Genomic DNA, 24,172 nt, shown 5'->3' on the forward strand with positions numbered 1-24,172 from the left:
CCCCCTTTTCAACAGAAGGGCTTTAACCTCCGAAACACTTGGCATCTGAATGCCCTTTTCGGGTAATGACAAAGTCATCTGTGCCCATATCCCCTCATGGCGAGAGGAAGCTATGGCTTAAGGCCTTATCTGCCCTCTCCGTCATACAACCCTCTGTGTTCTTCTAGCTTGTAAAGCAGGCTTTAAACATTTAAGTAGCTTCCTGTCACCTGCATACAGATGTTCATCCATGTGTTGTGTTTTGTGTGTGTTAATGTCTAGACGCGTGTCACTGCCGTCACCCCCTTCATGTCTCCACTGAGCGTCGGTTGAGTGATGAACTTCGGCAGGGAGGTTACCCGACAGACCAGTTGTTACACATACGTGATCGAGGATGATGATCCAGGCCTGGCTAAACTAAATGTATTCGAGGTGAGGCTGCTACCAAATGTCTTGATTTCTTAAATATGTAACCGTGAAGAATTGTCTCCTGCATGTATGTATAATATGAGGAGTGTTTAAGTAATCCCAACCCTGTGTAACCTCAAAGAAAGTCACTGTGAAGAGCCGAATAGAGAATAAAAATTGGACATTATGATTGCCGTTAATGCCTGTTTGCATTAATAAGTATCACTGTCATGTAATCTGTGGGTGAAATCAGAGATAGACTGATGGATTTCCCTCTTTATCTTCGCAATCCTATTTTATTATCACACATTGCTGTCCAGTTGGCTGAGAAGGGTGACCTGGCTCTCCTGGAGAACCTGGTGAGGAAGAACCCAGAGGTCCTGAGTGAGAAAGATGAATGCGGGGCCGGCCCCCTCCACCACGCCGCCGCGGGGGACCACGTCACCCTCATCCAATTCATCACCACTGTCATAGCCTCACAGGGTAAGCCTGCCTCCGCCATCGATCAGAAGTCGCTCTCCAGCGGCGACACCGAGCGGCGGTCAAGTCGCGTGACTCTCCAGTCACGGGCGTCGCTTGTCACTGAAGTAAAATATGATCGCATATAAAGCAGTATGTTTGATGTGATGCCCGTATCTACATGTGTTTACAGATCTGAACAGCTGTGATGAGCAGGGCAATGTGCCCTTACACTGGGCGGTGGAGAGGAACAAGGCAGTGGGCTGCAGGACTCTCCTGGACCTGGGGGCCGACCCCAACATCCTCAACATGGCCCGCCTGTCCCCTCTGCACCTGGCCGTCAGCCTGGGACACAACCACCTGGTGGAGGTGATCATTGTGTTCTCTTCACTGATAATACGGACTATTAAATACCATCACACTCACAGAACTGCATGCATAGATACTGATGACATGGAAGTACTTTTTTAAAATATATCAGGAACGGTTTATTGCCATATTTGCACTTACGATGAATTTGATGGTGCACAAATATAAATACAGTGGAAAAGTAACCTAAATCTAAAATAATCTATTATAGAATATGAACAAAAATAAAAAAATATGCAAAGAACAGAAAGGGTATAAATAATTCACCAACCCTTCACGCCCAAATAGTTTGCATACAGTCTCCAGTGGATTGAATGACTAAGCTTTAGTTGACCTGATAAAGCCAGTACGCCCGACAGGAAGTCCATTTGTTTCTCATCGTCTCAACTTAATAACCGCAACAGCCTGTCCGGCCTGCTGCCGTCTGATACAGGGGCATCCGCTGCCATACCACCAGACCTCAGACCAGCTTCTATCCTCAGGCTGTGAGACTCCTCAACTCCACCTCATCCTCCACACACACCTCCTGAACATTGATTTTTCTCTCATGCATACATTTCGCTTCACAACCCTGTGTTGTACGACAATAAATTAACCTTGAAACTTGAAGATAGGGGGGTGCCAGGATGGCTCAGTGGTCGAGTCGGCGCCCCCCACGTTCCGAGGCTGAATCTGGCAAAAACAGCCCCAAAAAAAAAGAACCTTGAAGATAAAAAAGATGGTAGTAGACGATCATATCATCACGTCCTTCATAACACAAGAAGTTGTTACTTAGAGCAACTCTGCACTGACAGCTGCTTATGCACCTGACAAAGCCTGACTCAACCATCTACTTGGAAAGACCTTGTCCCCGCCATCGCCACGGCATCTGGCTGCGTTCCACAAACATGACACGGTTGCGGTACGTCGGATAAATAAATGACGCAGGCGTACGAGAGTGGAGGGCAGGATGGAGATCACCGTTTAGTAGGTTTTTTTTTATCTCTACCCCCCCTTTGCAGCTGCTGCTGTCCTACAGCGCTACGGACAGCAATCTACAGGGAGACCTTGGAAACACCCCGGTGATGCTTGCCTGCTCCATCAATAACTGTGAGGCTCTCAGCACATTGGTATGTACAAGAGACACGTGTCTTCTTACAGCACCCGGTGAAGAAAAACTGTCCGTCTGCAGAGGACAGATTATGCAGCTTCTTTATACTGACTGCCAGCCCTCTGCAGCTTTGTCTCTGACCATGAATTGCCTCTTGTTTGTCTTTCTCCCCCCCATCCATTCTCCTCTATGTCAAAGTTAAAGCACGGAGCGCGGCTATGCAAACAGAACAAGCTCGGCCATTTCCCAGTGCACGCCGCCGCCTTCGCAGGTGCAAAGGAAGCCATGGAGGCGATCCTGAAGGCCGGTACGACAAAAAAAAAAGATTCATCCATCATCAAAAATGTAAAGTGCTGACAATGATGAAAAACTTTTTCTTTCTTTTTTTTTTTAACAAGGCCAAACAGCACATTAAACTGATAGATAAAAGGAGCCCCTCGAGACGTTTAGTGGAATGTGTTATTTTGTGTTGAGGCCAGATGCCACACACTGACACTGTGTTTATCCGCAGTGGGAGGTCTGCTTGGCAAATATTGTTTTTCTTTCTTGTTCTTGTTTAAGCAAAGATTTTGTCAGAGCAGAAAAATATTTATGATATTTCTCCGCAAGAGAATTAATGAGGATTCGCATTCTTAGTGCTGTTCGGGAACTCAGACTGACAGCAAACCACAAATAGTAAGATTTACTCGTAACGTCCTTCCACTGTCAGTAACAATGTAAACATTAATGCAACGGAGATTCCTTCGTCAGTGATGAAATATGAAATGAAATAAGCTCGTACAGACATGCAGCAAATCTTCCTTATGAGTCCTGTACGTCTTGGGTGCATCGTTCACAACGGAGAGCTGGAGAATTGATTTACTTTTCTCTGCTGGCAGGAGAGAAGTTAGGCCACCAAGCTGACGTTCACATCAACTATTTAGACAAGTCCAGGAGCAGTCCTCTCCATCTGGCTGTGCGTGGCGGGAATATCGAGGCCATCGCCCTCTGCATCGCTACTGGGGCTAAAGTGGACCAACAACAGGTACTGACATCATAAAAAACACACATATATATATATATAAATCTCTTCAAGAAGCCAAGAAGGGCAGACTCATTTGGTTGCCACTACCACTTTGCATCTCATAGTCATAAGCGTATCAACACCTGGCGACTGCACATTACAAATATTGCTTTCCATCAGATTTGCATTGTCTTGCCATGTAAAGCATTTTCCCTGGCAAACCGGGGCTGTTTGAGCATGTCGGCCTTAACGCGGCCATCTGGTAGCGATCGTTACGTCTATAGCTCCGGGGGGGGCAAAGCTACAGCAGGAATCGGGAGTGATAGTTTCAATGGGTGAAATTGATACAAATTGCCTCCCCTCTCATCGTGGAGCGATCACTGGCCTCCCTCTTGCCAGCCCTGGTTATCTCATTAAAGGCTTGTGTTACAGCCGGACAGTAAGTCTGGGAGATGCTTTTGCTGATGCTGCACTGGGGGAAGTGAACAATATGCATGTGTGTAAGCGCAGTCCATGCGTGCATGCTAATATTCTGTCTGTATGGCGCAGACGTGATCATGAATATTCATCACATGTAATCATAATTCATCCCTAATTATGAAATCCAATGTTTGTTTGTTTGCTGTCCAGAATGACAAGTCCACACCGCTGCATTTAGCCTGCACCCAGGGTGCCACCGAGGTGGTGAAACTGATGCTGTCCTCCTTTGACCAAGTGGAAGACATCATCAACCTGACTGATGGGGCGAGTCAGACGCCGCTACACCGGTGAGCTCAGCCTCGTCGGCCCCGTTTCACCGCTACACCCATGAGAGCACAGCCTCCGTGTTAATGAGGCTCTTTAGCTGCTCTTTACAGCTGAGCTTTGAACGTACCATTAAGAGACTTAAAGGAATATTGGACATGTTCCGTTATATTTCTTGGCCGGGTGCAGTGACTGTCTGGAGAAGTGTCATTATTGGGATGTTGCCAGGCAACAAATATAAATTCCCATAAGTTACTTTAACACACGATCCCCAGTAAAAAAAACACAAATTGATTTAATTAGATTAAACAAACAACATTAATTAGTGCTTAAGAGGTGCTAATATGGATTTTTTTGTTGTTGTTGTTGTCGTGTTCACCCCTTTCTATAGTAAAAATGTCACAAACTTTAATTTGCATCCTATTAATAGACGTCCAATTAAGCTATTCACAGATGAGTCCCTTTAAAATGCACATCACAGTATTTATGTAGATGTGTATCCATGGTTACTACCTTAATTGCTTGCTCGTGCTGCGTAAAGACCAATCCATCTGCATGCTATCAACACGATAACGCCGCGTCAGAAGAACAGGAAACACAGATACCAATCCATCCGCTGTGGCTGGAGACCTATGTACGCTAATTGGGGACGATAATAATGATATGATTTCATAATAAAGCTGTCCTTCCCACATTGATTTTGCTGTAAAAATCTATTTGTGTTGGCACGAACAGCAGCGTGGTACGACCTGCTACAAGGACATAGTGAGCACTCTGAGTATTCTTTATGGAGAATGCCACTTGAATACGAGGTATTAGTCCCTGAAGTCAGCCATTACAAGCCAGGGAGTAAAAGACCCACGAGGATATACTCCGGTTGTTATATCATAGCTCTGACAAAGCAGAATTAGTATTAGATGGCTCATATTTCACATCTGATAGTGTCGTTAAAATGTACAAAGCCACGCGTTGTGTGGCTGGTTTACAACAAATGTGTTTACTTTTCCAGGGCTACAATATTTGACCACACAGAGCTGGCAGAGTACCTCATTTCTTTGGTAAATAAGTCACACACACACACACACACACACACACACACACACACACACACACACACACACACACACACACACACACACACACACACACAACAGCTGTTAAGCACAGGACACTCCCAACATCAATACAGGGGACGGCGTTATTATCATCCTGCCATAAAGACAGCAAAACTCCATTTTCCTTTTGCAAATTAAAGGGCAAATCAACATATTTTCCATCTGTGCTGAGAGTCGTCTTCACTGCTCCTCGAATTCTATTTGGATGTCGGGTCATTCTGCCAATATATTCTTCTATATTGGCAATTTCAAACACAACTCATGACTCAGTAAAATGTTAAAAAGGTGCAACCAAATAGCTCTTAGACCATCTGTCACCATCTGCTGCACTTCAGACCATTTCAACAGTGCTGTGTTGCCAGGAAAAAAAAGGATGGTGCGGTCCAAGATGATCTCCTAGCGTTCATCGTTCTACAAGTACAAACACTGGCTGCAACAGGACATAAATGTGTCCACCACACTGAGTGTGTTTACTTTGGAAATCATTAAATGGTCTAGAGACTGAGAGACTGGCATCACTTGGCGCCAAAGACCAGCTAATTGCTTTGGCTTGGTGTTTTGTTTTCAATATATTGTGTATAAACCCAACAAATCAGGCCTCAGCGGCAGTAACATTTACTTTGTTTTGTTCATTCTTGTACAAAAATATAAATACAATAATAACGACTAAATTCTTCCATTCATATGATTTCCACCTAACTATATACTACTACATTACTTATTCCCCCTCTAAACAAAGCCTCCGATGACGTAAAATGACGATATTTGTGTCACTGCAGATCTTTTTCAGAATAGAAATGCGGAGATCTCCCTCTCTGGGGGAAATGTGGAAATTATGCATGACCATTCAACAATATGACCGGGTTTCTAACGATACTAAGTTTAATACAAATGAATGAAGTATCCCTTTAAAGGACCATAGCAGTGTAATTCTGACTTCTCTCCATTAGCAGATATTCCTACTGTATACAAACACATCTTGTGTATTTAAGTGTCTGCAGTGTATAGTTAAGTGGAGCTCAGCCTACCTGTTGTAACCGCCGTTCACTCCCAATCCATGTTGAAACGTGTGTACAAACACTGGCTTTAGGTAATCCAACCTTGTGAAAATCACCGTGTTGTTTTTTTTCATCAAAAAATACTCCTATAAAAGACATTAAAACCCGTGCATTGACATCAAATACACAGTCCGCGTCCGAAGCTAGCAAGGTTCTGGATTCACTTGTTGTTAATGACCGCTTCCGGTTTAAGTGGCCCGGGTGGAGCCAGCCGCTAATATCAAGTTCATGGGAGTCTCATTTCGGTGTACGCCGATCTCAATAACAAGCACACTCTGTCCGTACCTGGTTCGCTTGGCTGCATTCTATTGGTCAAACGGTATCTGGCTGGCTCTGATTGGACGTTGGAACCAGGAACTGTTGCGCCGTGTCTGCGCGAGCCTGAAATTCCCGCCCGATGTACATTTCTGCCAATCATCGACCTCTGTTATACTTTAGTCCCGCCCCTTTGAGCTGTCAATCACAACAGAGCCAAGACAGCCGTTGGTGGGCTGAACTTGCCTGTAAAACTTGAATTTGAGCAAAAAAAAGGAGGATTTTAATGACGCGGTGAGTTTAAACTAAACTTGACGAACATTTTCAGGAAAATTCTGTAATCTTGATTGAATATAGACAACACGTTAGCAAAAAAAACGATCTCAAAAACACGACATTTTGGTAAACATGGTAGAGGTTTATGTAAGCTAGCTGGCCGATGTTGTGGTAATGTAGTAACGCTGCTATGGTCTTTTAACATTATAAGTAGGCCTATGATAATGAAAAATTTATTATTTGTTCACACTGTTTAATCAATACAGCTTTGCTCATATTTTTCCCCATGGATTATTATGGCTGCTAAGCTTAAAAATCAGTGTCTAAAATTAATATTAATACAAGTGTATGTGCCATCATGTCACACAACTGACATTATGAGATTATATGGGGAGCTTTATTTGTTCAGTAAAATAGCACTGTTTTGTATGGTGCATGATTATGCAAACAGGAAATGCAGTGTACAATTTAATACATATATACCACTAATGTTCCTTATGGTCATATTTATTGTATGGGTTTTATCCCATTTGCAACTGCAGCAACGTGTGTTAATTTTAATGTGGTAACGAATGAGGTAATTTGAAGGTTTTTAGTACATTCTCCTCCTCAGGGTGCAGACCTTAACAGCATCGATTGTAAAGGAAACTCTCCCTTGCTGCTGGCTACGAGCTGTGGAGCGTGGAGAACTGTGGCTCTGCTGCTGTCAAAAGGTGAGCTACTTCATTGCACCTCACCGCCAGCAGTAATCATGTTATTTGTATATAAAAAAAAGAAAAAAGCGCCTGTTAATGAAAGGTGCACTCACATCCATATGTTTGTGTCCTTTAGGAGCAAATGTAAACGTGAAAGACGAATGCAGTTGCACCTTCCTTCACCTGGCCATTCTCCAGCCCAAGGGGCTCAAAAACCTCCCAGAAGAAGTACTGCAGGTCAGTTAATTCAGTCGGATCGTGGTCTCGTCGAATATAGACAAAGACGCCATTAAGATTGCAATTTAATAACTGTAATGTCCTCGATCAATTTGCCTCGAGCCTGCATTCGAGGCGCCGGCTGATGAAGTTCATTATACTCTCACTAAGCCAGATGATCCTTTAAAACACTGTAAGCTTTACCTAAAGCTACAATGGCGCTTTTCAAAATGAGCCACAGAGGAAAGCTGATATATATAATTACGCTCGATAGTTGTTTACAATGAGAGCTCTGTTCATCTGTGTGCACATATAATTACACTACATTATTATTTATATGATTTCATTATGTGTGAGTGTGGAACCGTAGCCTTGTTAGAAGCTATGTAATATGTGCCCTTAGTGCTGCATGATTGCCGCAGCTTACTTAAGCATGGTTTAACACACATATTCTACATTCGTAATGTATGAATCCATAAATGTGTTTGTAATGTGTCTAACTTTAGCTCGGCAGCGTGAAGGCACTGTTGACCTGCGAGGACAATGAGGGTTGCACCCCGCTGCACTACGCCTGCAGACTCGGCGTCCACGACTCGGTGACCAACATGCTGGGCCTCTCGGGGCAGGTCGGTCTCGCCTGCAAGTCGAAGGACAAGAAGTCTGCGCTGCACTTTGCTGCACAGTGAGTTCAATTTGTCCCCCCCACCCCCGGGCCACAACTTTTCCAGCCCATAGAACTAAACGATACTGATTTGACCTGATTTTCATTTAAAAGTTGCTCCGAGTTTCCAGAAGAGCCAGAAATGTCACTGTTGCTGACATTGACGAGTGTGCATATATTCAGTTCCTTTTTTTATATGGTCTCTGTCCTGTTATTGTAAAGCTACAACATTCAATTTGCAGAAAAAGCTGCACACTCGGGAGCAATTACTTTCTGCGCAACGACTTTATTATTAGGACGAAAAGGCTGCTCCAACATCCTCCTTGTCTTAAACATTCCAGTAATTGCTCTGTAACAAGTGTTATATACAGGTCAATGATACCACAGGAGTATGAAACATTCATCAAAAATGACTCTTCAAAGGACTTTGACTTATGATCTTCCTAAAGCCAAGGCTTTTATCTCTGTAATTGAACAACAGCGGTCAGATGAAAAATGACCATGTGCCTACATCTATCTGTTTTAATCTGGTTAGCAATTTCTTTGTTCAAAAGCCTTTTTCGATGATTAATTACATATTACTTATTACACAGTGACCCAAAGACACTGTGACAGGAATAGAATTCAATTAGCCGGGCCACACGTGAAGAGATGCCACTAATAGTATGAAATGAGCAGACATTGAACATTATTGCTATGGATTTTTCTATCATGTACACCTATTTCATTAGAGCTGGAGGGCAAACGAAGGCCACGCTATGATATCATGCCTTGCCTCTTATAGACTCCTCATTTGCTTTCCCCTCCGGTCCCACCACACCCACGCAAAGTGCTGCCGACCTTCTTAAAAGGTTTCCGAGACAAAAGAAAGATCGTAGCTGGCCAATATGTAATTTCTGTTTATGTCGCAGCACCATTAGTCACTATTCAAACCTGTATTTTACCTACAGGATCGTGTCCCTGTAACAGCAATCTTAAGTGTCTTTGAGCGAGATACTCGACAGCCAGTATGAACTGTGCTGGACCTCTGGCTTTTGCCGTGATGTGGGCCTCACACACAAAAAAAACATTTTCATTTCAGAGATCAACAGCGACAAACATTCCTCCACAACCTACGGCTTCTTCTCATCCCTCTCTTCTTTAAGGTATGGGCGCATCAATACGTGTAAGCGGCTGCTGGAGACCATCACGGACTCTCGTCTACTAAATGAAGGTGACGAGCAAGGCCTGACCCCGCTCCATCTGGCTTCCAGAGAGGGGCACACCAAGGTGGTGCAGCTGTTACTGCGCAAAGGAGCTCTCTTCCACAGGTAGACTCGTGTGCATACGGAGGGAAACATGCACAAACATTAAAAAGTATATATACTGCACATGCAAAAGCAAACTGTACAATGGTCTTCGGCCATTTTTAGACTGCAGTGGGTGCAATTTATGCACCAATTCATGTTAGTTTACAGAGATGTTAGAGCATGTAGTATAGGGAACAAGACTTTGTTGTTGGAGCTTTGAACTCTTCAGACCTTTTATCTGCTTCTGGAAGTGGTTGAAGTTGTGCCAGATCCTCCGACTCTGCTTCTTGTTGACAGCGATTACAAGGGCTGGACTTGTCTGCACCACGCTGGATCTGCAGGTTACACACAAACCATGGACATTCTCCTGTCAGCCAATCTCAAGCTACTGGATAAAACAGACGAGGATGGGGTATGAATTCCTATTGATTCAAAAGGTTTCATTAATTTTTCCACCTATTTGTGGAAACATAACAATTTCGAGGCATATTTTCTTCCTGTTGTTTTTCCAAACATCGCCGCACTAATAAACTACAAGTAGCACTGAATACTTACTACACTAAATGCAGATTATCTGTCTCCTGTTATGTACTGATGCACCAGAACACTGCGCTCCACATCGCAGCAAAAGAGGGACACGTGGCGGCAGTGAAGCTCCTTCTGACCCGGGGAGCAGAGGTCACCTTAAACAAGAACTACACGTCGTTCCTCCACGAAGCTCTGCAAAATGGGAGGAAAGATGTGGTCAATGCTGTTATTGACAGTGACAGGTGTGTTTATTATTACATCATGTCTTAAAACAACTTGTATACTGCGGGTGTTTTATGTCATTCAAAATCTGGGCATATAGTTGGAGAATTACCACCGGGTAGCACCAAAATCCCAAATACTGCACATGTTGTGACTTTAAAGCTACAGTTTAAACAACTTTTAGGAAAAACAATACAGTTTTATTATATTTGCTCAAACTGTCACTGTATCCTGACATAATAAATCATGTTCCTCTGCCTCTCTGCTCCTAATGGCATTAGTGAGACTCCACTGTTTTAAACATGGCGGTCGAGTCATACATTTCTCATTTTACAGCTAAACAGTGCACTAAAGCTTCAAGATGAATGTGCTTTCTCCTTCCAGATCTGCTGAGGCTTTGAGTCTGTGCCAACCCGGCTCCGGCCAACGAAGTCCCATACTAGACATGATTGAGTTTCTGCCTGAGACTTACAAGGTTTGCCACCGGCAAAGAAAAGAAAATCCTCATTTCTTGTCTCCTTCTGCAGTTTTCTGTTGGTTCTAGTTTAGCATTTTTTTGAAAGTGTAAAGCCCTTCAACTCTCTGTCACTGTGTTTTTCCTACTTTCTTCAACAGCACCTATTGGATTGCTGTGTGACGGAATCCGATGAGGATCACAATTGCCCCGACTATCACGTAATATACCGAGAAACTGCACAATGAAAATGATACAGCAGTCTATTTTTGTATGAAGCATTCACCAATTCTTTGTGTCTTGTAGATTGAATACAACTTCTCGTGGCTCCAAGCTCCCCTCGCGGCGCGGAAGGCCGCCGACAAGACCATGAGGGTTCAACCTTTAGCTGCACTCAACGTAAGCACCTTTTATTTTTTAGCGTATCATTTTTGTGCAGCGGAATAAAAATAATCTCTTCTGAAGGCACGAGGGACAGTGGTGACTTGTTTTTCTCCGTCAACTTTTCTGCAACGCCACAGCTCGGGTCTCCTCAGATTTGCATTTCCCCGGTGGTGCATGTGTAGGATTTGGCAGCAAAGTGTGTAGAACTACGATGGCCGACGGCAGAAAAAAAAGCAGCGTTTGGTTTGTCCGTTTTGCGGCTGGCATCTCTGCCATTAGATCACCTAAACGCTACACACTGTAATCTGAAGAAGGCATTACTGCTGTCATGGCCCCGTGTCTTTGCCTCCAGGGAGCGAGGGCCGAAATGTGCCAGGCTAGCAAACTGTGGCGTGGAAAGTGGAGCAGTTGATTTGGGATTTTTACGGCCTTGTTTGGTGGGAAACAGACATAAATCTGGCCAGGTCGTACGAGTGAATGACGGTCCAGGTTGGGGAAAAGCCATGCGCCGTGTGTTGGCCATACATGTTTATGGACAAGCTGCTAAATGTGGTCTTCAGTGGTCCACACCTCTTATCATTCATGGCAACTGACCATCAGCAGTGAGTATCAAGAGACAGCTGATGGGGAAACGCAACGCCAACTCATCATTTACTGATGTGTGACAGGTGATAGAAACAAGGTAGTTTAGAAAGTGGCAGCTGCAGATGGAAAGCTCGAAGCAACGAACCTGCCTACAACTCTGTACTCGCATGTACATTCATATCATGAAATTGTTATGTTATTGCAGGTAGACGCAAAAGCAGACACAGACTATTAGAGGGATTTATTGAGGGCAACGAGCGATTGGCTATAGAGAGTGGAGCAAGCGACTGAGTGAGAGGGACGGTGCGGGTAGCTGGTTGAGAGCAGGCAGACAGGTTGAAGAAGACGGTCCTGGAGCACAATAACGAGGTTAGACAGGCATATATATACACGAGGAAGACTACGCCTGCAGCATACGCTACCTCTGTGGCTGACTAAACGATCTAGCCATGAATGGATGATTACCCAGAGAAGATGAGCTGCGGTGTGATGAGCTTAGCGGGAGGTGTGTGAAAAACAGATATCGAATATCCTCATTTCACAATTAATTCAAAGCAGGTTACATCTGCACGAAAGTCTAATTGAGCTCTTGTCATATCATTGAACTATTATGTCATGATTGTTATATAGTCATTCAGGGAGAAAGCATCACTCCTTCCTCTAATAGCAGTCACGTCGTAATATTCATAACACAACCACAACGATCTCGTCTCCTGCCTGATGTTAGAAACACTGCATATACCCTGATTCTCCCTCCATCGTGCCTGAGATTCAGTCAAACACACATACTTTTAAATCTTTTAGGCTTTAGCTGTCAGGCTGCTCTTTCCCGGGCTTATGTGCCATTAACAGCAGGCTGCTTTTTCTGGTGCTCTTTTCCTGCAGGCGATGGTGCAATACAACCGCATCGAACTCCTCAACCACCCCGTCTGCAAAAAGTACCTAGCGATGAAGTGGTGCGTACTCAAGAGTGTCATTCCTCATTCTGATCATACTGCGACTCTACAGTTGGAAGAAAAGGGGGGGGTTTGCTCTGCACCAGGGTGTTAAAACCTCGTCTGTTTGAATCCACAGGTTTGCGTACGGCAGCATGGCCCACTTGCTCAACATGTTTATGTACCTGTTAGGCCTGCTGCCCCTCACTCACCTCATAGTGACCCTGAGGCCAACTCTGAACACCACCCACACGGGCGAGCACAGCATCACCATGGTGCCCTCGTCTTTCGGCAAGGTATTACAGAAGTCCAAGCCCTACGTGTCATTTCTGTTCCAATTGTAGAGATGAAAGTAAAATCCTGATACCCTTTCATTCCACAGCAAAGCCTCTTCTTGTCCTTCTGCATGGTGATGGTCCTGGTCATGAACGTCTACTCCATAGTGAAGGAGCTGGTGCAGATATCACAACAGGTAAAGCCGTTAAAGCCAGTTGTCATTACCTCACATGAAGCATGTGCTCATGAATCTGTTCAGCGGCGGGTCTGTGTGGGCGATCAGCTGTGATGGACGAGCAGGATCGCTGCATCGCCGCTGCCACAATGTCACCCTCGCACTTATTCCCCGCTTAGCCGTTACGGGTTCAATAATCTAGCTGAAGTGTTGTTGTGAAGCTGATTTTTGAAGAGGCCCACGTGGACCTGTTGTTTTAGGGGGAAAGTGACAGCCTGAAGATGAATTGGATGCAGCTCCGCAGTTTGTGTCAACTTTTTATTGCCAATAATCTGCAGTAAATGTTGTGTTTTGGATTTCAAAAAAAGTTTAGAGAGAGCTTTGAACATTATGATGGAAGTTTACGATGCTGATGTCACGCTCAATTATGTCTCATGAGTGGCGCAGCGTTTCTGGACCTCGAGGAACACCGTAGGAAAAGGCCATGCTGTGATTTAGTATCAAAAACCGTTGGACTTCTGGAGATTTCTGCAATAATTTAATTTTTCGGTGATTGGATGGCAAGCGCCTCTGCTGGAAAGTGCTCATAAACCCCATTTATCTCAGTATATCAATCATTTGAATTCCTCAGGATGTAGATGTGGTTAGAAAGTTTCATGAGATGTGCTTATCCTAGAGGTCACAACAGGTCATTTCATATTGTGAGGTCGAGTATCAAAAAATGGCCACTATGGGGACTAACATCATCATAAATGAATACGGTCGGGCTCACTGAATGCACAAGAGTCTCAGCTTTCCAGTCATACCCCATTTATGCAATTCCACGACTGTTTAGGGAACCGGCGGTCCTGCGGGTCTCACAAGGTTAAGTGAAATGTGAAATCCAGGCGAGGAAAATCGGACTGTGCAGAATTGAATGTTGTGAAATATCTGCAAGGTTGTTGGTCTGTCTAATTGTGAACCCTATTTTTCTTTTCCTGTCGTGAAAAAGCGCTGGAATTACTTCAAGGATTACTCCAACCAGAGCGACTGGTTCTCTGCCATCCTCTCCCTTCTCTTCATGGTTCCCACCATGCTCAACGTAGAGGGTTCCCTACACTGGCAAGCAGGGGCTTTGGCAGTTCTAAGCTCCTGGATTGGATTTCTCCTTTATCTCCAGAGGTACTGCACCGTTTCCACAGAATCTCTCTTTTTTTAAATGATAGAAACATAGAAGTATATACTATGATCTCCGGTTTCTCCAGGTTTGAGGGCATTGGCATCTATGTGGTGATGTTCTGGGAGATCATGAGGACCCTGGTCCGTATCGTGATGCTGTTCTTGTACCTGGTGTTGGCTTTCGGTTTGGCGTTCCACGCGTTGATGCTCAACCAGGTAGGAGCAGAAACCGACCATCAAAACTCTTCTGTTCTCCTGTCGAGCTAATACCAAAAATGCTTTATCCTCCTGGAAACATGAATGCTAAGCTAAGCTATTATTCTTTTTTACCCGTAGAAAGAGTTTGACAGCGTTCCGCTCTCGGTGATACAAACGTTCGTGATGATGGTCGGGGAGCTGAACTACCAAAATAACTTCCTGGACACTTATCTGAAGAACCGGCTTCCGTTTGGCATCCTGACCTACGTCATCTTCGTGACCTTCGTTCTGCTCATGCCGATCCTGCTGGTGAACCTGATGGTAAGTGTTCTCCGGAGGAACATCCTCTTCTCACAATAAAGCTACGACCCGCTACCTTTGCATTTGAAAAGTGTTTTGTTTGTGTTGTAGATCGGTCTAGCAGTCGGAGACATCGCCGAAGTACAAAGGAACGCCGCCCTTAAACGGATAGGCATGCAGGTATGAAATACTCTGTTCCTAGAGAACATCTTTATCTGCTAACTTCTTTGATTGAGTCAAATGTAAGTCAACGCTTCTGACTGGAAAATCTGAACTTCTGACCCCAGATCGAGCTGCACACCGCTCTGGAAGACAAACTGCCCTATTGGTTTATGAAACGAGTGGACAAACCCTCCCTCATCATCTACCCCAACCGCCACTGTTCCAAGGTACGCCTTCGCTAACAGCAGATAACTCTACTAACATCTTCGTGTTTCCTAATCCTCTCCCCGCTTGTGTTTGCAGAACTACCTGAGACAGTTAATCATAGGTGAGGAGGACACAAAGGACGTCTGGAATCGTCTGCAGGCCAAATCCCCGCACTGCACCAGGCTGGAGAACGAGCTCAGGAAGCAGAAGTACAGGTAAAACACGCATTTATCACCGGATGATCATTTAAAATACAGTGAACTTCAGTGAGGAATGAACCAACTATGGTCTATCAAGCAAGTTAATGGTAGTTTTTGTTGCATGAGCGCCCCCTAGTGGTGTAAAATAAATAAATACTGTTACCAGGTCACAGAGGTGTGACTTTTCTATAATAAGCACATGGAGCCTCTCTGATTATACATCTAACTCTGGTTTAAATAAAGACTGAATCTGTGTTTCTCCCCGTCAGAATGAAGGAGGTGTCCGGCATGATGGAGAAGCAGCACCACCTCCTGAAGCTCATCATCCAGAAGATGGAGATCACCTCGGAGGCCGACGAGTACGACGGCCCCGTGACCGTCGGAGGCAACAAGTGGGCCCGTCTGAGTCAGGCCAAGCCGAGAGGGCACGGCGTGTCCCGCTGGATCCCGCTGATGAAGGCCATCGAGTCCAAGAAGACCTGAAGAGGACGAGACGAGTAAAACCATCTCCGCATAGCAACAAATATAACGTTCTACAAAGCGACTTATCTCCATGTTCTAAAGGTAGAGATATAGATGCTATTATGTGTCGACTGCACTGTGGGAACAATTAATTTAATGCTTTAAACTTAGTGATTGGTGTTGCATGGTGTTATTCTATAGATCTTCATTGAAGCTGAAACAGTAAATCCCCCATAATCCCGTAGGTCTGTTATGTGTGCAGAGTAGCTGTTTCTGAAATGCTGTCGTGTGTCTTCGTGTGCAAGTAATGTGACAAGTAGACGATAAATGATCATTTTGGAGACAGAGAAAATATAAAGCTGCTGAAACGAAGCCTCCCATATGGAGATTAATTTATGTGATGTGTTAATTTCAATATTTTAAAAATTCAGACACAGATAGATTATGAGTAACCTGTGAAGATTAAATGAATTATAAACTGATTTCTGGACTCTTTGAGTGTTTCTGGGCCGGGCGTGGTTTTTCAACACCAGACACAATAACAGAAAGTCTTCACAGTAATTGCTGGATTATTGCGTCTGATGTGGTTCTTCGCTGGTGTCGCACGCCCGCTTAAAGCTTCAGAGGCGAGCATGGGAATCACAGAGAGAGAGAGAGAGAGGCCTCTGGCATCGTGGGCTCGCACCTGTCGCTCTGCTTCTCCAGCACTGATAGAGGTCGCGACCTCTGAAAGTCTTCGCTGACGGACAAACGTTGGCTCCCCCTCTCCCTTCAAGTCGAGTTTTTAAGTGATATTTATTACCGTCGGCCCTGAGTTTAATTATTCCCCGGGCAACTCCAATAACCATGTAACCGTCGGTTACACACAATAATAATTGTTCTGCTTTAACTCGAGGAACCACGTCTACAGAATGACTAATGAGCCCATTTGTTTTTTATCTCAGCCTGCTTGAAGCAGCCAATAACTTTTCGTCTTATACAGGGAAAAAAAGCAGATGACAGCTTCTAAAACGAGAAGTAAATCCAACAGCAGAATCCCTTAGCTTGCACGTCCCCGAGCCCTTCACCTCGCTGACGGATGGATGAGATGGCAGCCTGCCCGAAAGCTCTGACCGTCTCACAAGTGGAACTCAATATCTCAACCTTTCTTGACACGTCCGAGGAGAAGTTAAGTATCCCTGCGAGGTCCGGCCGATGTCGGGTCTTCTTGTTAAAACAAAAAAACCCCACAGCATGGATTGTGTAGGGGGGGAAGCATGGGAATGTGTCCTGGATTAGGGAACATTCTTGCTCTGTGAAGGAGGAGAAACTTGAGCAGTGACTTTCAAAATCACTTGATTTTTAATTGGAGTTATAAAGTAAAGGATGAATATTTTTAGTAGATCAATACGACGAGATCGGGGGCCAGAATGTTGGAAATGCTTTACCCTCCGTCTCGGGGAGTGTTTGGGTTTCCTCTCTAGTGATCCTTGGCATGGCCCTCGACCAAAAAATCAAGCATGCATTTCAGCTGCGCTTAGGTAATTCTTGGCAGAGTCTTGCTATTGTCATAAAAAAAAGATCTGAATTTCACACGTATTATGTGGAGAGTGGTAGCTGACAGGGACCTGGGATGTGCTGGGAATCTCTTGAGAAAGGGAAGAGGGGTTCTTGTCATGGATTCAGAAAAAAATCCAACCTCTGAACTCCATTCTGCAAAGATTCACATGCAGTGTACGATATACTATATTTTATCGCTTGGTGCAAAACAGATATCACAAAAACATATTATTTCTCAGAAAACGTCCCTGCAATGTCTCTGCTCCCCAAACGGTCTGATCTCTCCAGAAGGATGGAAAAGTTTGGAGGACGTAAAGCAACAACAACTTGATGCACAGTTGATTTGCAAGTATGGGAATGAAGATGGTGCCTCCTCGCCTCTGCCACACCCTTGTCATGCCAACGCTCCAGATGTCATGGGAACGGGGAACAGCTGGGGCCGGTGCACTGCATCGGGCTTCGCGTGTGAAAGGGCCGCTCCAGCTGCAGAAACCCAATCCCTCTGTGAAACCAGCACAAGGATTAGGCACTTTTGATAAGGTCCTCGAGACATTTCTATCACCAAAAAAACACATCTGTGTGAAGTGTTTACTGTAGATGTGTCCAATGTGACGCAAAAAAAGGGAACTTATAGATAAACCTCCTGTAATAAAACGTAAAATGAAGTGAAATCAATCCTCAGATATCCTGAGAGTTTTGCAATTCACTAGATTTACCAACAATATGCAATTAATTGACGTGGTTTAATGTTGCAGATGAGCAACTTAATGTCTTGAACGGGAGTATAGGATGGAGTTGTGGTCTAACTGAGGTCATGGTGGCTTGGAGAAAAGGGGGAGGAGAAATGTTCAAGGGGGGAGGTGGGGGGGACTGTGCAGATGCCAAGTCCGGGACACTTAAATTAGAGGGGTAGCTAAGGAAGAGGGCATGTTTCAGATTTACAGAGAGAGCTGCAATTGGCTGACTTGACCTCAAGCGTTTGGTTTTATAGTGGAAACAAGTTGCAGGGACCAAATGGGGATTTAAAAGTGGAGAGAAAACTCCCAAACTTTTCTAAAGTCCTCTTCAGGCTGAGAAGCTCCCTTTTCCAAGTCACTGCTTGTTTCCCCCCAAGCGTGTGTCCGCCTCCCAAGGGTGCGCGCACAGGTGGAGCGCGCCATGTCCACCGGCTCCGCTGCCAGTGATGCTGAGGACTACGACAGGATCACCTGCTACGACCCCGGGCGGAGCCGCGACTCGGACTCGGACTTGGAGGACTTGGAGGATGAGCAGAGCACCAAGCTCTCCAAGGCGCGTCACCATCCCCACCATCATCATCATCACCTCCCGAAGGACGCGCGCCAGACGCAGAGGAACGCGGCCAACGCCAGGGAGAGGGCGCGCATGAGGGTGCTGAGCAAGGCGTTCTCCCGGCTGAAGACCAGCCTGCCCTGGGTGCCCGCGGACACCAAGCTCTCCAAGCTGGACACGCTGCGGCTGGCGTCCAGCTACATCTCGCACCTGCGGCAGCTGCTGCAGGACGACCGCTTCGGGAGCAGCTTTGCGCACCCAGTCAACCTGGTAGGAAGAGATCTATTATATATTTAAACACGCTTTAACTGATGCGTTTGAGCGTTGTAGTGTGTTTGCTGCTAACCCACGCTGTGTTTGCTTTGACAGACCTGGCCCTTCATGATGACAGGCCGGTCAGAGGACAGCCAGGACCTGCCCCCCACTGTGAGGCTGTGTGGAGCGACAGCGTAGACTCTCTTCTGCTGCTGCTGCTTCTCGCAGTCTGCAGACATTATGAACACGTCCTGTTGCACAGCTGAGGCTCCATCTGCCCCTGAAAGACCCCAACATGACTGGGACTCGAACTTTAATGGGATGCAAGAGGGAACAAGAGAGAGAGAACAATAAAGACATGCTTTTTTCTCATTATTTTGAGGTAATAAGTCAATATTTTGAGAGTTTCTCTTTGTTTTTTTAGATATTAAGTCATTTTTTAGGTAATAAGTCAATGTTTTGAGAAGGGTTCTCATTATTTTGAGTTACTACGTCATTATTTTGAGGAAGTGTCTCATTATTTTGTGATATTAAGTCATTATTTTGTGATAAGTCATTCATTTTAAGGAAGTTTCTCATTATTTTGAGATATTAAGTCATTTTTGAGATATTAAGTCATTATTTTGAGGAAGTTTCTCATTATTTCGAGATATTAAGTCATTTTTGAGATATTAAGTCATTATTTTGAGGAAGTGTCTCATTATTTCGAGATATTAAGTCATTTTTTGAGATATTAAATCATTATTTTGAGGAAGTTTCTCATTATTTTGAGTTACTAAGTCATTATTTTGAGATATTAAGTCATTAAATTTGAAGAAGTTTCTCATTCTTTTGAGATAATAAAGTCATTATTGTATACGTTTGTTTTCAGATATGCAGTTTCTTGTGTGCATGTCTATTAGTGTTCAAATTATTAATATATATAGATTGACTATTAGAGAGCATTTCACAAAAACACCTTCCAACTCAAAATGCTGTGTTTTTCTACTTGTTTGACATATTGCATCACTGATGTGCAGCAGGATTCTCCTTTATTACAGTATTTATTGCCTTTGTGATGTTTGTCCTTTGATATTTTTGCATTTCAGATAAAAAAAAATACAAATAGTGTTTGTCTTCTTTCCTTCTGTTGCACAAAAACAGAAATCATAACAATTCAGTGAGTTAGCTTTTTATTTGCTCTATTTAAGTGCAGGTTGTCACGTGATTTCAAACGCACAGTCAGCAAATCCATGAATCTTGAGGCTCCTTTGATTTTATTCTGTTGTAAAAAGAAGTTTCTTTTAAACATTATGTATGTATTATTATGAATACGTCACAACCACCTGTTCAAACATTAATTAGTGACGTTTCTGTAGTGTTTCTAATGTTTCCAGACCAGATCTCAGACCAGCCAGCAGGAGGTCCGGAGAGCTCCATCTCACGGAATGCACTTCTTCATATTTCACTCAAAAAGTTCAACTCAACGCGCGTGCACGCGCAGCTAAACACGCGCACGTCACACTGAAAACATTGACGCCGAGCAGTGATCTCTTGATCTCCGAGGCCTCCTGTTCAGTTAAACCCCCTAAAACGACGTGAGAACAGATGGATGGAGGACCAGGACCCGGAGGGAGGGGGTCTGGGGGGTGTGGGGGGGCAGACTTGATGGCAAAGTGGTCGTGATGAAGAAAGAAGACGAAGAGGAGTTTTCATCAGGTTAGTGTGGAGTCGCAGCTGTTGGCGTGTTTGGTGAGTTTTTCCCAAGAAGTCTGAAGTGGTCTCCCGGGAGACCCGGGTCCCTCTGCTGGACCCGGACCGTCTAATGAGCCCCGCTGCCGTCTTCTCACACCCGGGAGATCCGCCGCTAATGACGGGGAGAACGACTCGTTCGTGTTGACTGCGCTGGAAACGAGGCGCCATTAATCATAACGTGGGTTGGGCAGAGACACGGCGATGACGTCACGGGAGGGGGCGTGGCGAGTTTATCTCTATGAGCGAAGTTTTCACAGATAAAACCAACAGTTTGCTGTTTCTGGTGCTAAGGTGAAGCTTTGTGGTGAAACATGGGCGACATCTAGTGGTGAGGAGTGGGAACAGCAAACCAGTATTTAAAAATAATGGAAACTTCAACTCAAAATAACGACTTAGTATCTTAAAGTAATGACTTAGTATCTTATAATAATTACTTAGTATCTCAAAATAATTACTTACTGTTTCAATATAATTACTTATTATCTCAAAATAACGACTTAGTATCTCAAAATAGTTACTTACTGTTTAAAAATAATTACTTATTATCTCAAAATAATCAGAAACCTTCTCAAACTTGGTTTAATATTTCAAAATAAGGACTTAGTATTTAAAAAAATAATGATTTAGTATTTCAAAATAATGGGAAAGTTTTTCAAAATAATAAGAAACTTTCCTCAAATTATTGCCTTGGTATTGGTAAATGGGCTTTCCAGAGTAGATATCATGTGATTCACTTTAATGGAGAAATAAATAAATAAATGTGAACTCTTAAGTTGAAAGTCACTTCCTGTATGTTTCACCTACAGTCATATCTGCTCAGTACTTGTAGATTTGCAAATGTGGGCTGTAACGAAGTACAAATATTGCATTTATGAACTTGAGTAGAATTTCCAGGTATTTGTACTTGAGGATTTTATTTTTCTGACAACTTTTTACTTTTACTCCATTTTAAAACAAATACCTGTACTTTCTACTCCTCACATTTTCAAAACTGGCTTGAATTGAGTTCTAATGCATTTAAGGGGAATTATATTATTATTTTCTTATTAATATGACATGAGATACTCTTTAAGTCTCTTTCTCTAGATTCAGTTGTAAGTTGCATTGAGTGTGAATGTGTTGAGGTCTTGGTTTCCATCGTACAGTGCAATATCTCCTTTTGTCCAGCAGAGGGCAGCAGATCTCTATTATGGTTAGCATTATCTTGGACTGTGCAGGATTTGGGGATTTTGGGAAGACCGGGTGTTAAATTCCTTTTGCTGGTTTTCACCATCAGAGGTGTCAAAAGTACAAATATTCTCTTCTCAAGTAGAAGTACAGATACTTGTGTTGAACACTGGTAAAAGAAGTAAAAGTACTGATTCAACTTCAAAGTAAAAGTGAAAAAATACATGCTGTAAAATGTACTCAAAGTATGAAGTAAAGGAACATTATGAAGGATATTTCTACTGGCTGTCATATTAATAAGAAGAAAAATAATCAATGCATTAAAACACAAGAAATACTCAGGTAAAGTACAAATACCTGAAAATTCTACTCAAGGAAGTTTGATACTTCTCACCTTAATTGTGACCTTTAAAAAAAAAGTGCATGTAAATGAAACTATAATAACAATACACAACAATCCTGTTGTTTAATTATCATTATTGTTTCCAGATATTAATTTAATTCAAGCGGAACGTATATATAAATGCTCCGTCAGCGATAAAGGCTCAGCACAATCCTTTTTTTTTTGTTGCTACGACTGAAACATTTTTTTTTTTATTTGTAGAAGAATTTCCATGAACAGGAAGGAACTATAGGTCCAAAGCCAACATCTGTGGGGGGGGGGGGGGGGGGGGTCTGCAGGAATCTGCCTGAGCTGCTTTGAGCTCCTCCAAACCCACTTTCACCGTGTTTGTTATTCAATATCCAGTCACTCAAAACCGCTAATGAGAAAAGGAATATGTAAATTATAACGACTCCTATCACGTATACATTCCTCGTGGGAACATTAGAGCTCCTCGGCTTTGTTTAGACAATACATTCCTTCCATATACGGACGTCCTAAAAACAGAGTTGATTTTCTACAAATCACCACGATTAGAACTATTGAAGAGGGATAAAAGTCCACACTTCAGTCTGTGGAGGAACCGAGGAGTCGGACGTTTGAGGGAACAGATCCGAGGATGAACGTCACTGATGCATCATGTGGTCGCTTTTTTTTCATCATTTTACTTTTTCAAGCCCATTCTGTGAAGGTTATCATCACTGAAACACAAATATTGGATTTTTTTATGTTACCGAACACAAAATATATATTTTTTTAATGAATGAAATACATATTGTTACTTATACAAAATGCCAAATGATGTAATTTTAAGGACTAATCCTGGCATTGCTCTGATTAGAGACCAATCTCATGGAAAAGACTTAAAACCAATGCTGTTTTAGTCTGTTAATTTGATGTTCGACTCGTCTGTGACACTAAACTCTGAAGCGTGAACTCTCATCATGAAGATTTAAATCTTACTTCAACACTTTAATTAAAATATATTTATATTCTATCCTAAAACAGCTGAGGGAAACGGTTTCAGTCACAGATTTGAGGCTCTCTAAATAAACTACAACGCCCATGTTCATGAGTCGTACAGGGGTTTAAACTAGGATTAGGATTAAACTCAATCTGGTTTTGGCTTCACAGATAATTCTTGTTAATTTTGGTCTTTTTGTTGGATTTCTTTGACAATAAGAAAATATAGAATATCACCTTTTAAACACAGTTATGTAAATTTAAGCCTGCAAGTCAAGTATATAAAAATCTGATGTCCTGCTGCTCTTGGCTGCAGGACATCGGAGCGTGGATGGTTTGGTGCGTCCGCCCTCTGGTGAGTGTGAGACGGAGGAGACGGAGGAGACGGAGGAGCTGACTTCCTGCTGCTCCGTGGAGATGACACACTCCTCTGTTAGGAAGGTGATTGGGTTACAGCGCGGGACTGGCAGCCTCCTCCCGGGAGGAGAATGGAGGCTCTTTGTGGCAGGATGAGCCGGACTCTGAAAGGGAAGGTCGAGCCAAAACGGTGGAGGGGGGGAGGTGGGGGAGTAGAAGAAGATGGGAAAGGGAGGATGCATTATTGGTGAGGAGGGGGGAGGCGGCCCTCTCTCGGCCTCCATTGTTTCCCGTTCATTAGGTGGCGTCCTGGTCCAGATATTTGTGATGTTTGTGGAGCAATCCTGGTCCTGTCCCCCCCCTCCCCCCCCCAGATCTATTATCTCGCCCTCGCCTTTCTGTCTCTCTCACAACGAGATTAACACCAGCGGTCCTTTACACGATACACGCTGCAGACTTCTCCCATTGTGTCCGACTTCTGGAAGGTCTGACGATATGTTCTTACACACAAACAGGTACATTAAAGTCTTAGTAAAATACTTTATTTTTAAGATATTTTATCATTATAAAAGGCAGATTACAGCATGAATATTGGCTGTTAAAACTGAATATCAATAAATGA

The 24,172-nt window shown here is 43.6% G+C and overlaps 2 protein-coding genes across 2 annotated transcripts; both read left to right on the forward strand.

The window, feature by feature from the left end:
• Nucleotides 1-261: 261 nt before the first annotated feature.
• trpa1b (transient receptor potential cation channel, subfamily A, member 1b) lies at nucleotides 262-16,321 on the forward strand. The gene is made up of 27 exons (XM_084033848.1): nucleotides 262-411; nucleotides 708-870; nucleotides 1,040-1,215; nucleotides 2,217-2,324; nucleotides 2,504-2,612; nucleotides 3,184-3,329; nucleotides 3,939-4,075; nucleotides 5,062-5,110; nucleotides 7,370-7,469; nucleotides 7,588-7,688; nucleotides 8,174-8,349; nucleotides 9,474-9,638; nucleotides 9,915-10,029; nucleotides 10,221-10,387; nucleotides 10,752-10,842; nucleotides 10,983-11,042; nucleotides 11,128-11,220; nucleotides 12,676-12,746; nucleotides 12,865-13,021; nucleotides 13,108-13,197; nucleotides 14,168-14,337; nucleotides 14,421-14,550; nucleotides 14,671-14,853; nucleotides 14,944-15,012; nucleotides 15,120-15,221; nucleotides 15,298-15,416; nucleotides 15,671-16,321. The coding sequence occupies exons 1-27, from the start codon at nucleotides 316-318 to the stop codon at nucleotides 15,882-15,884; spliced, it is 3,357 nt and encodes a 1,118-aa protein (XP_083889974.1). The 5' UTR covers nucleotides 262-315; the 3' UTR covers nucleotides 15,885-16,321.
• A 2,051-nt stretch (nucleotides 16,322-18,372) lies between these two features.
• msc (musculin (activated B-cell factor-1)) lies at nucleotides 18,373-19,416 on the forward strand. The gene is made up of 2 exons (XM_084033404.1): nucleotides 18,373-18,962; nucleotides 19,062-19,416. The coding sequence occupies exons 1-2, from the start codon at nucleotides 18,561-18,563 to the stop codon at nucleotides 19,143-19,145; spliced, it is 486 nt and encodes a 161-aa protein (XP_083889530.1). The 5' UTR covers nucleotides 18,373-18,560; the 3' UTR covers nucleotides 19,146-19,416.
• Nucleotides 19,417-24,172: the final 4,756 nt, after the last annotated feature.

Source organism: Eutrigla gurnardus, assembly GCF_963514095.1.
Source record: "Eutrigla gurnardus genome assembly, chromosome: 18".
NCBI classification, from domain to species: Eukaryota; Metazoa; Chordata; class Actinopteri; order Perciformes; family Triglidae; genus Eutrigla; species Eutrigla gurnardus.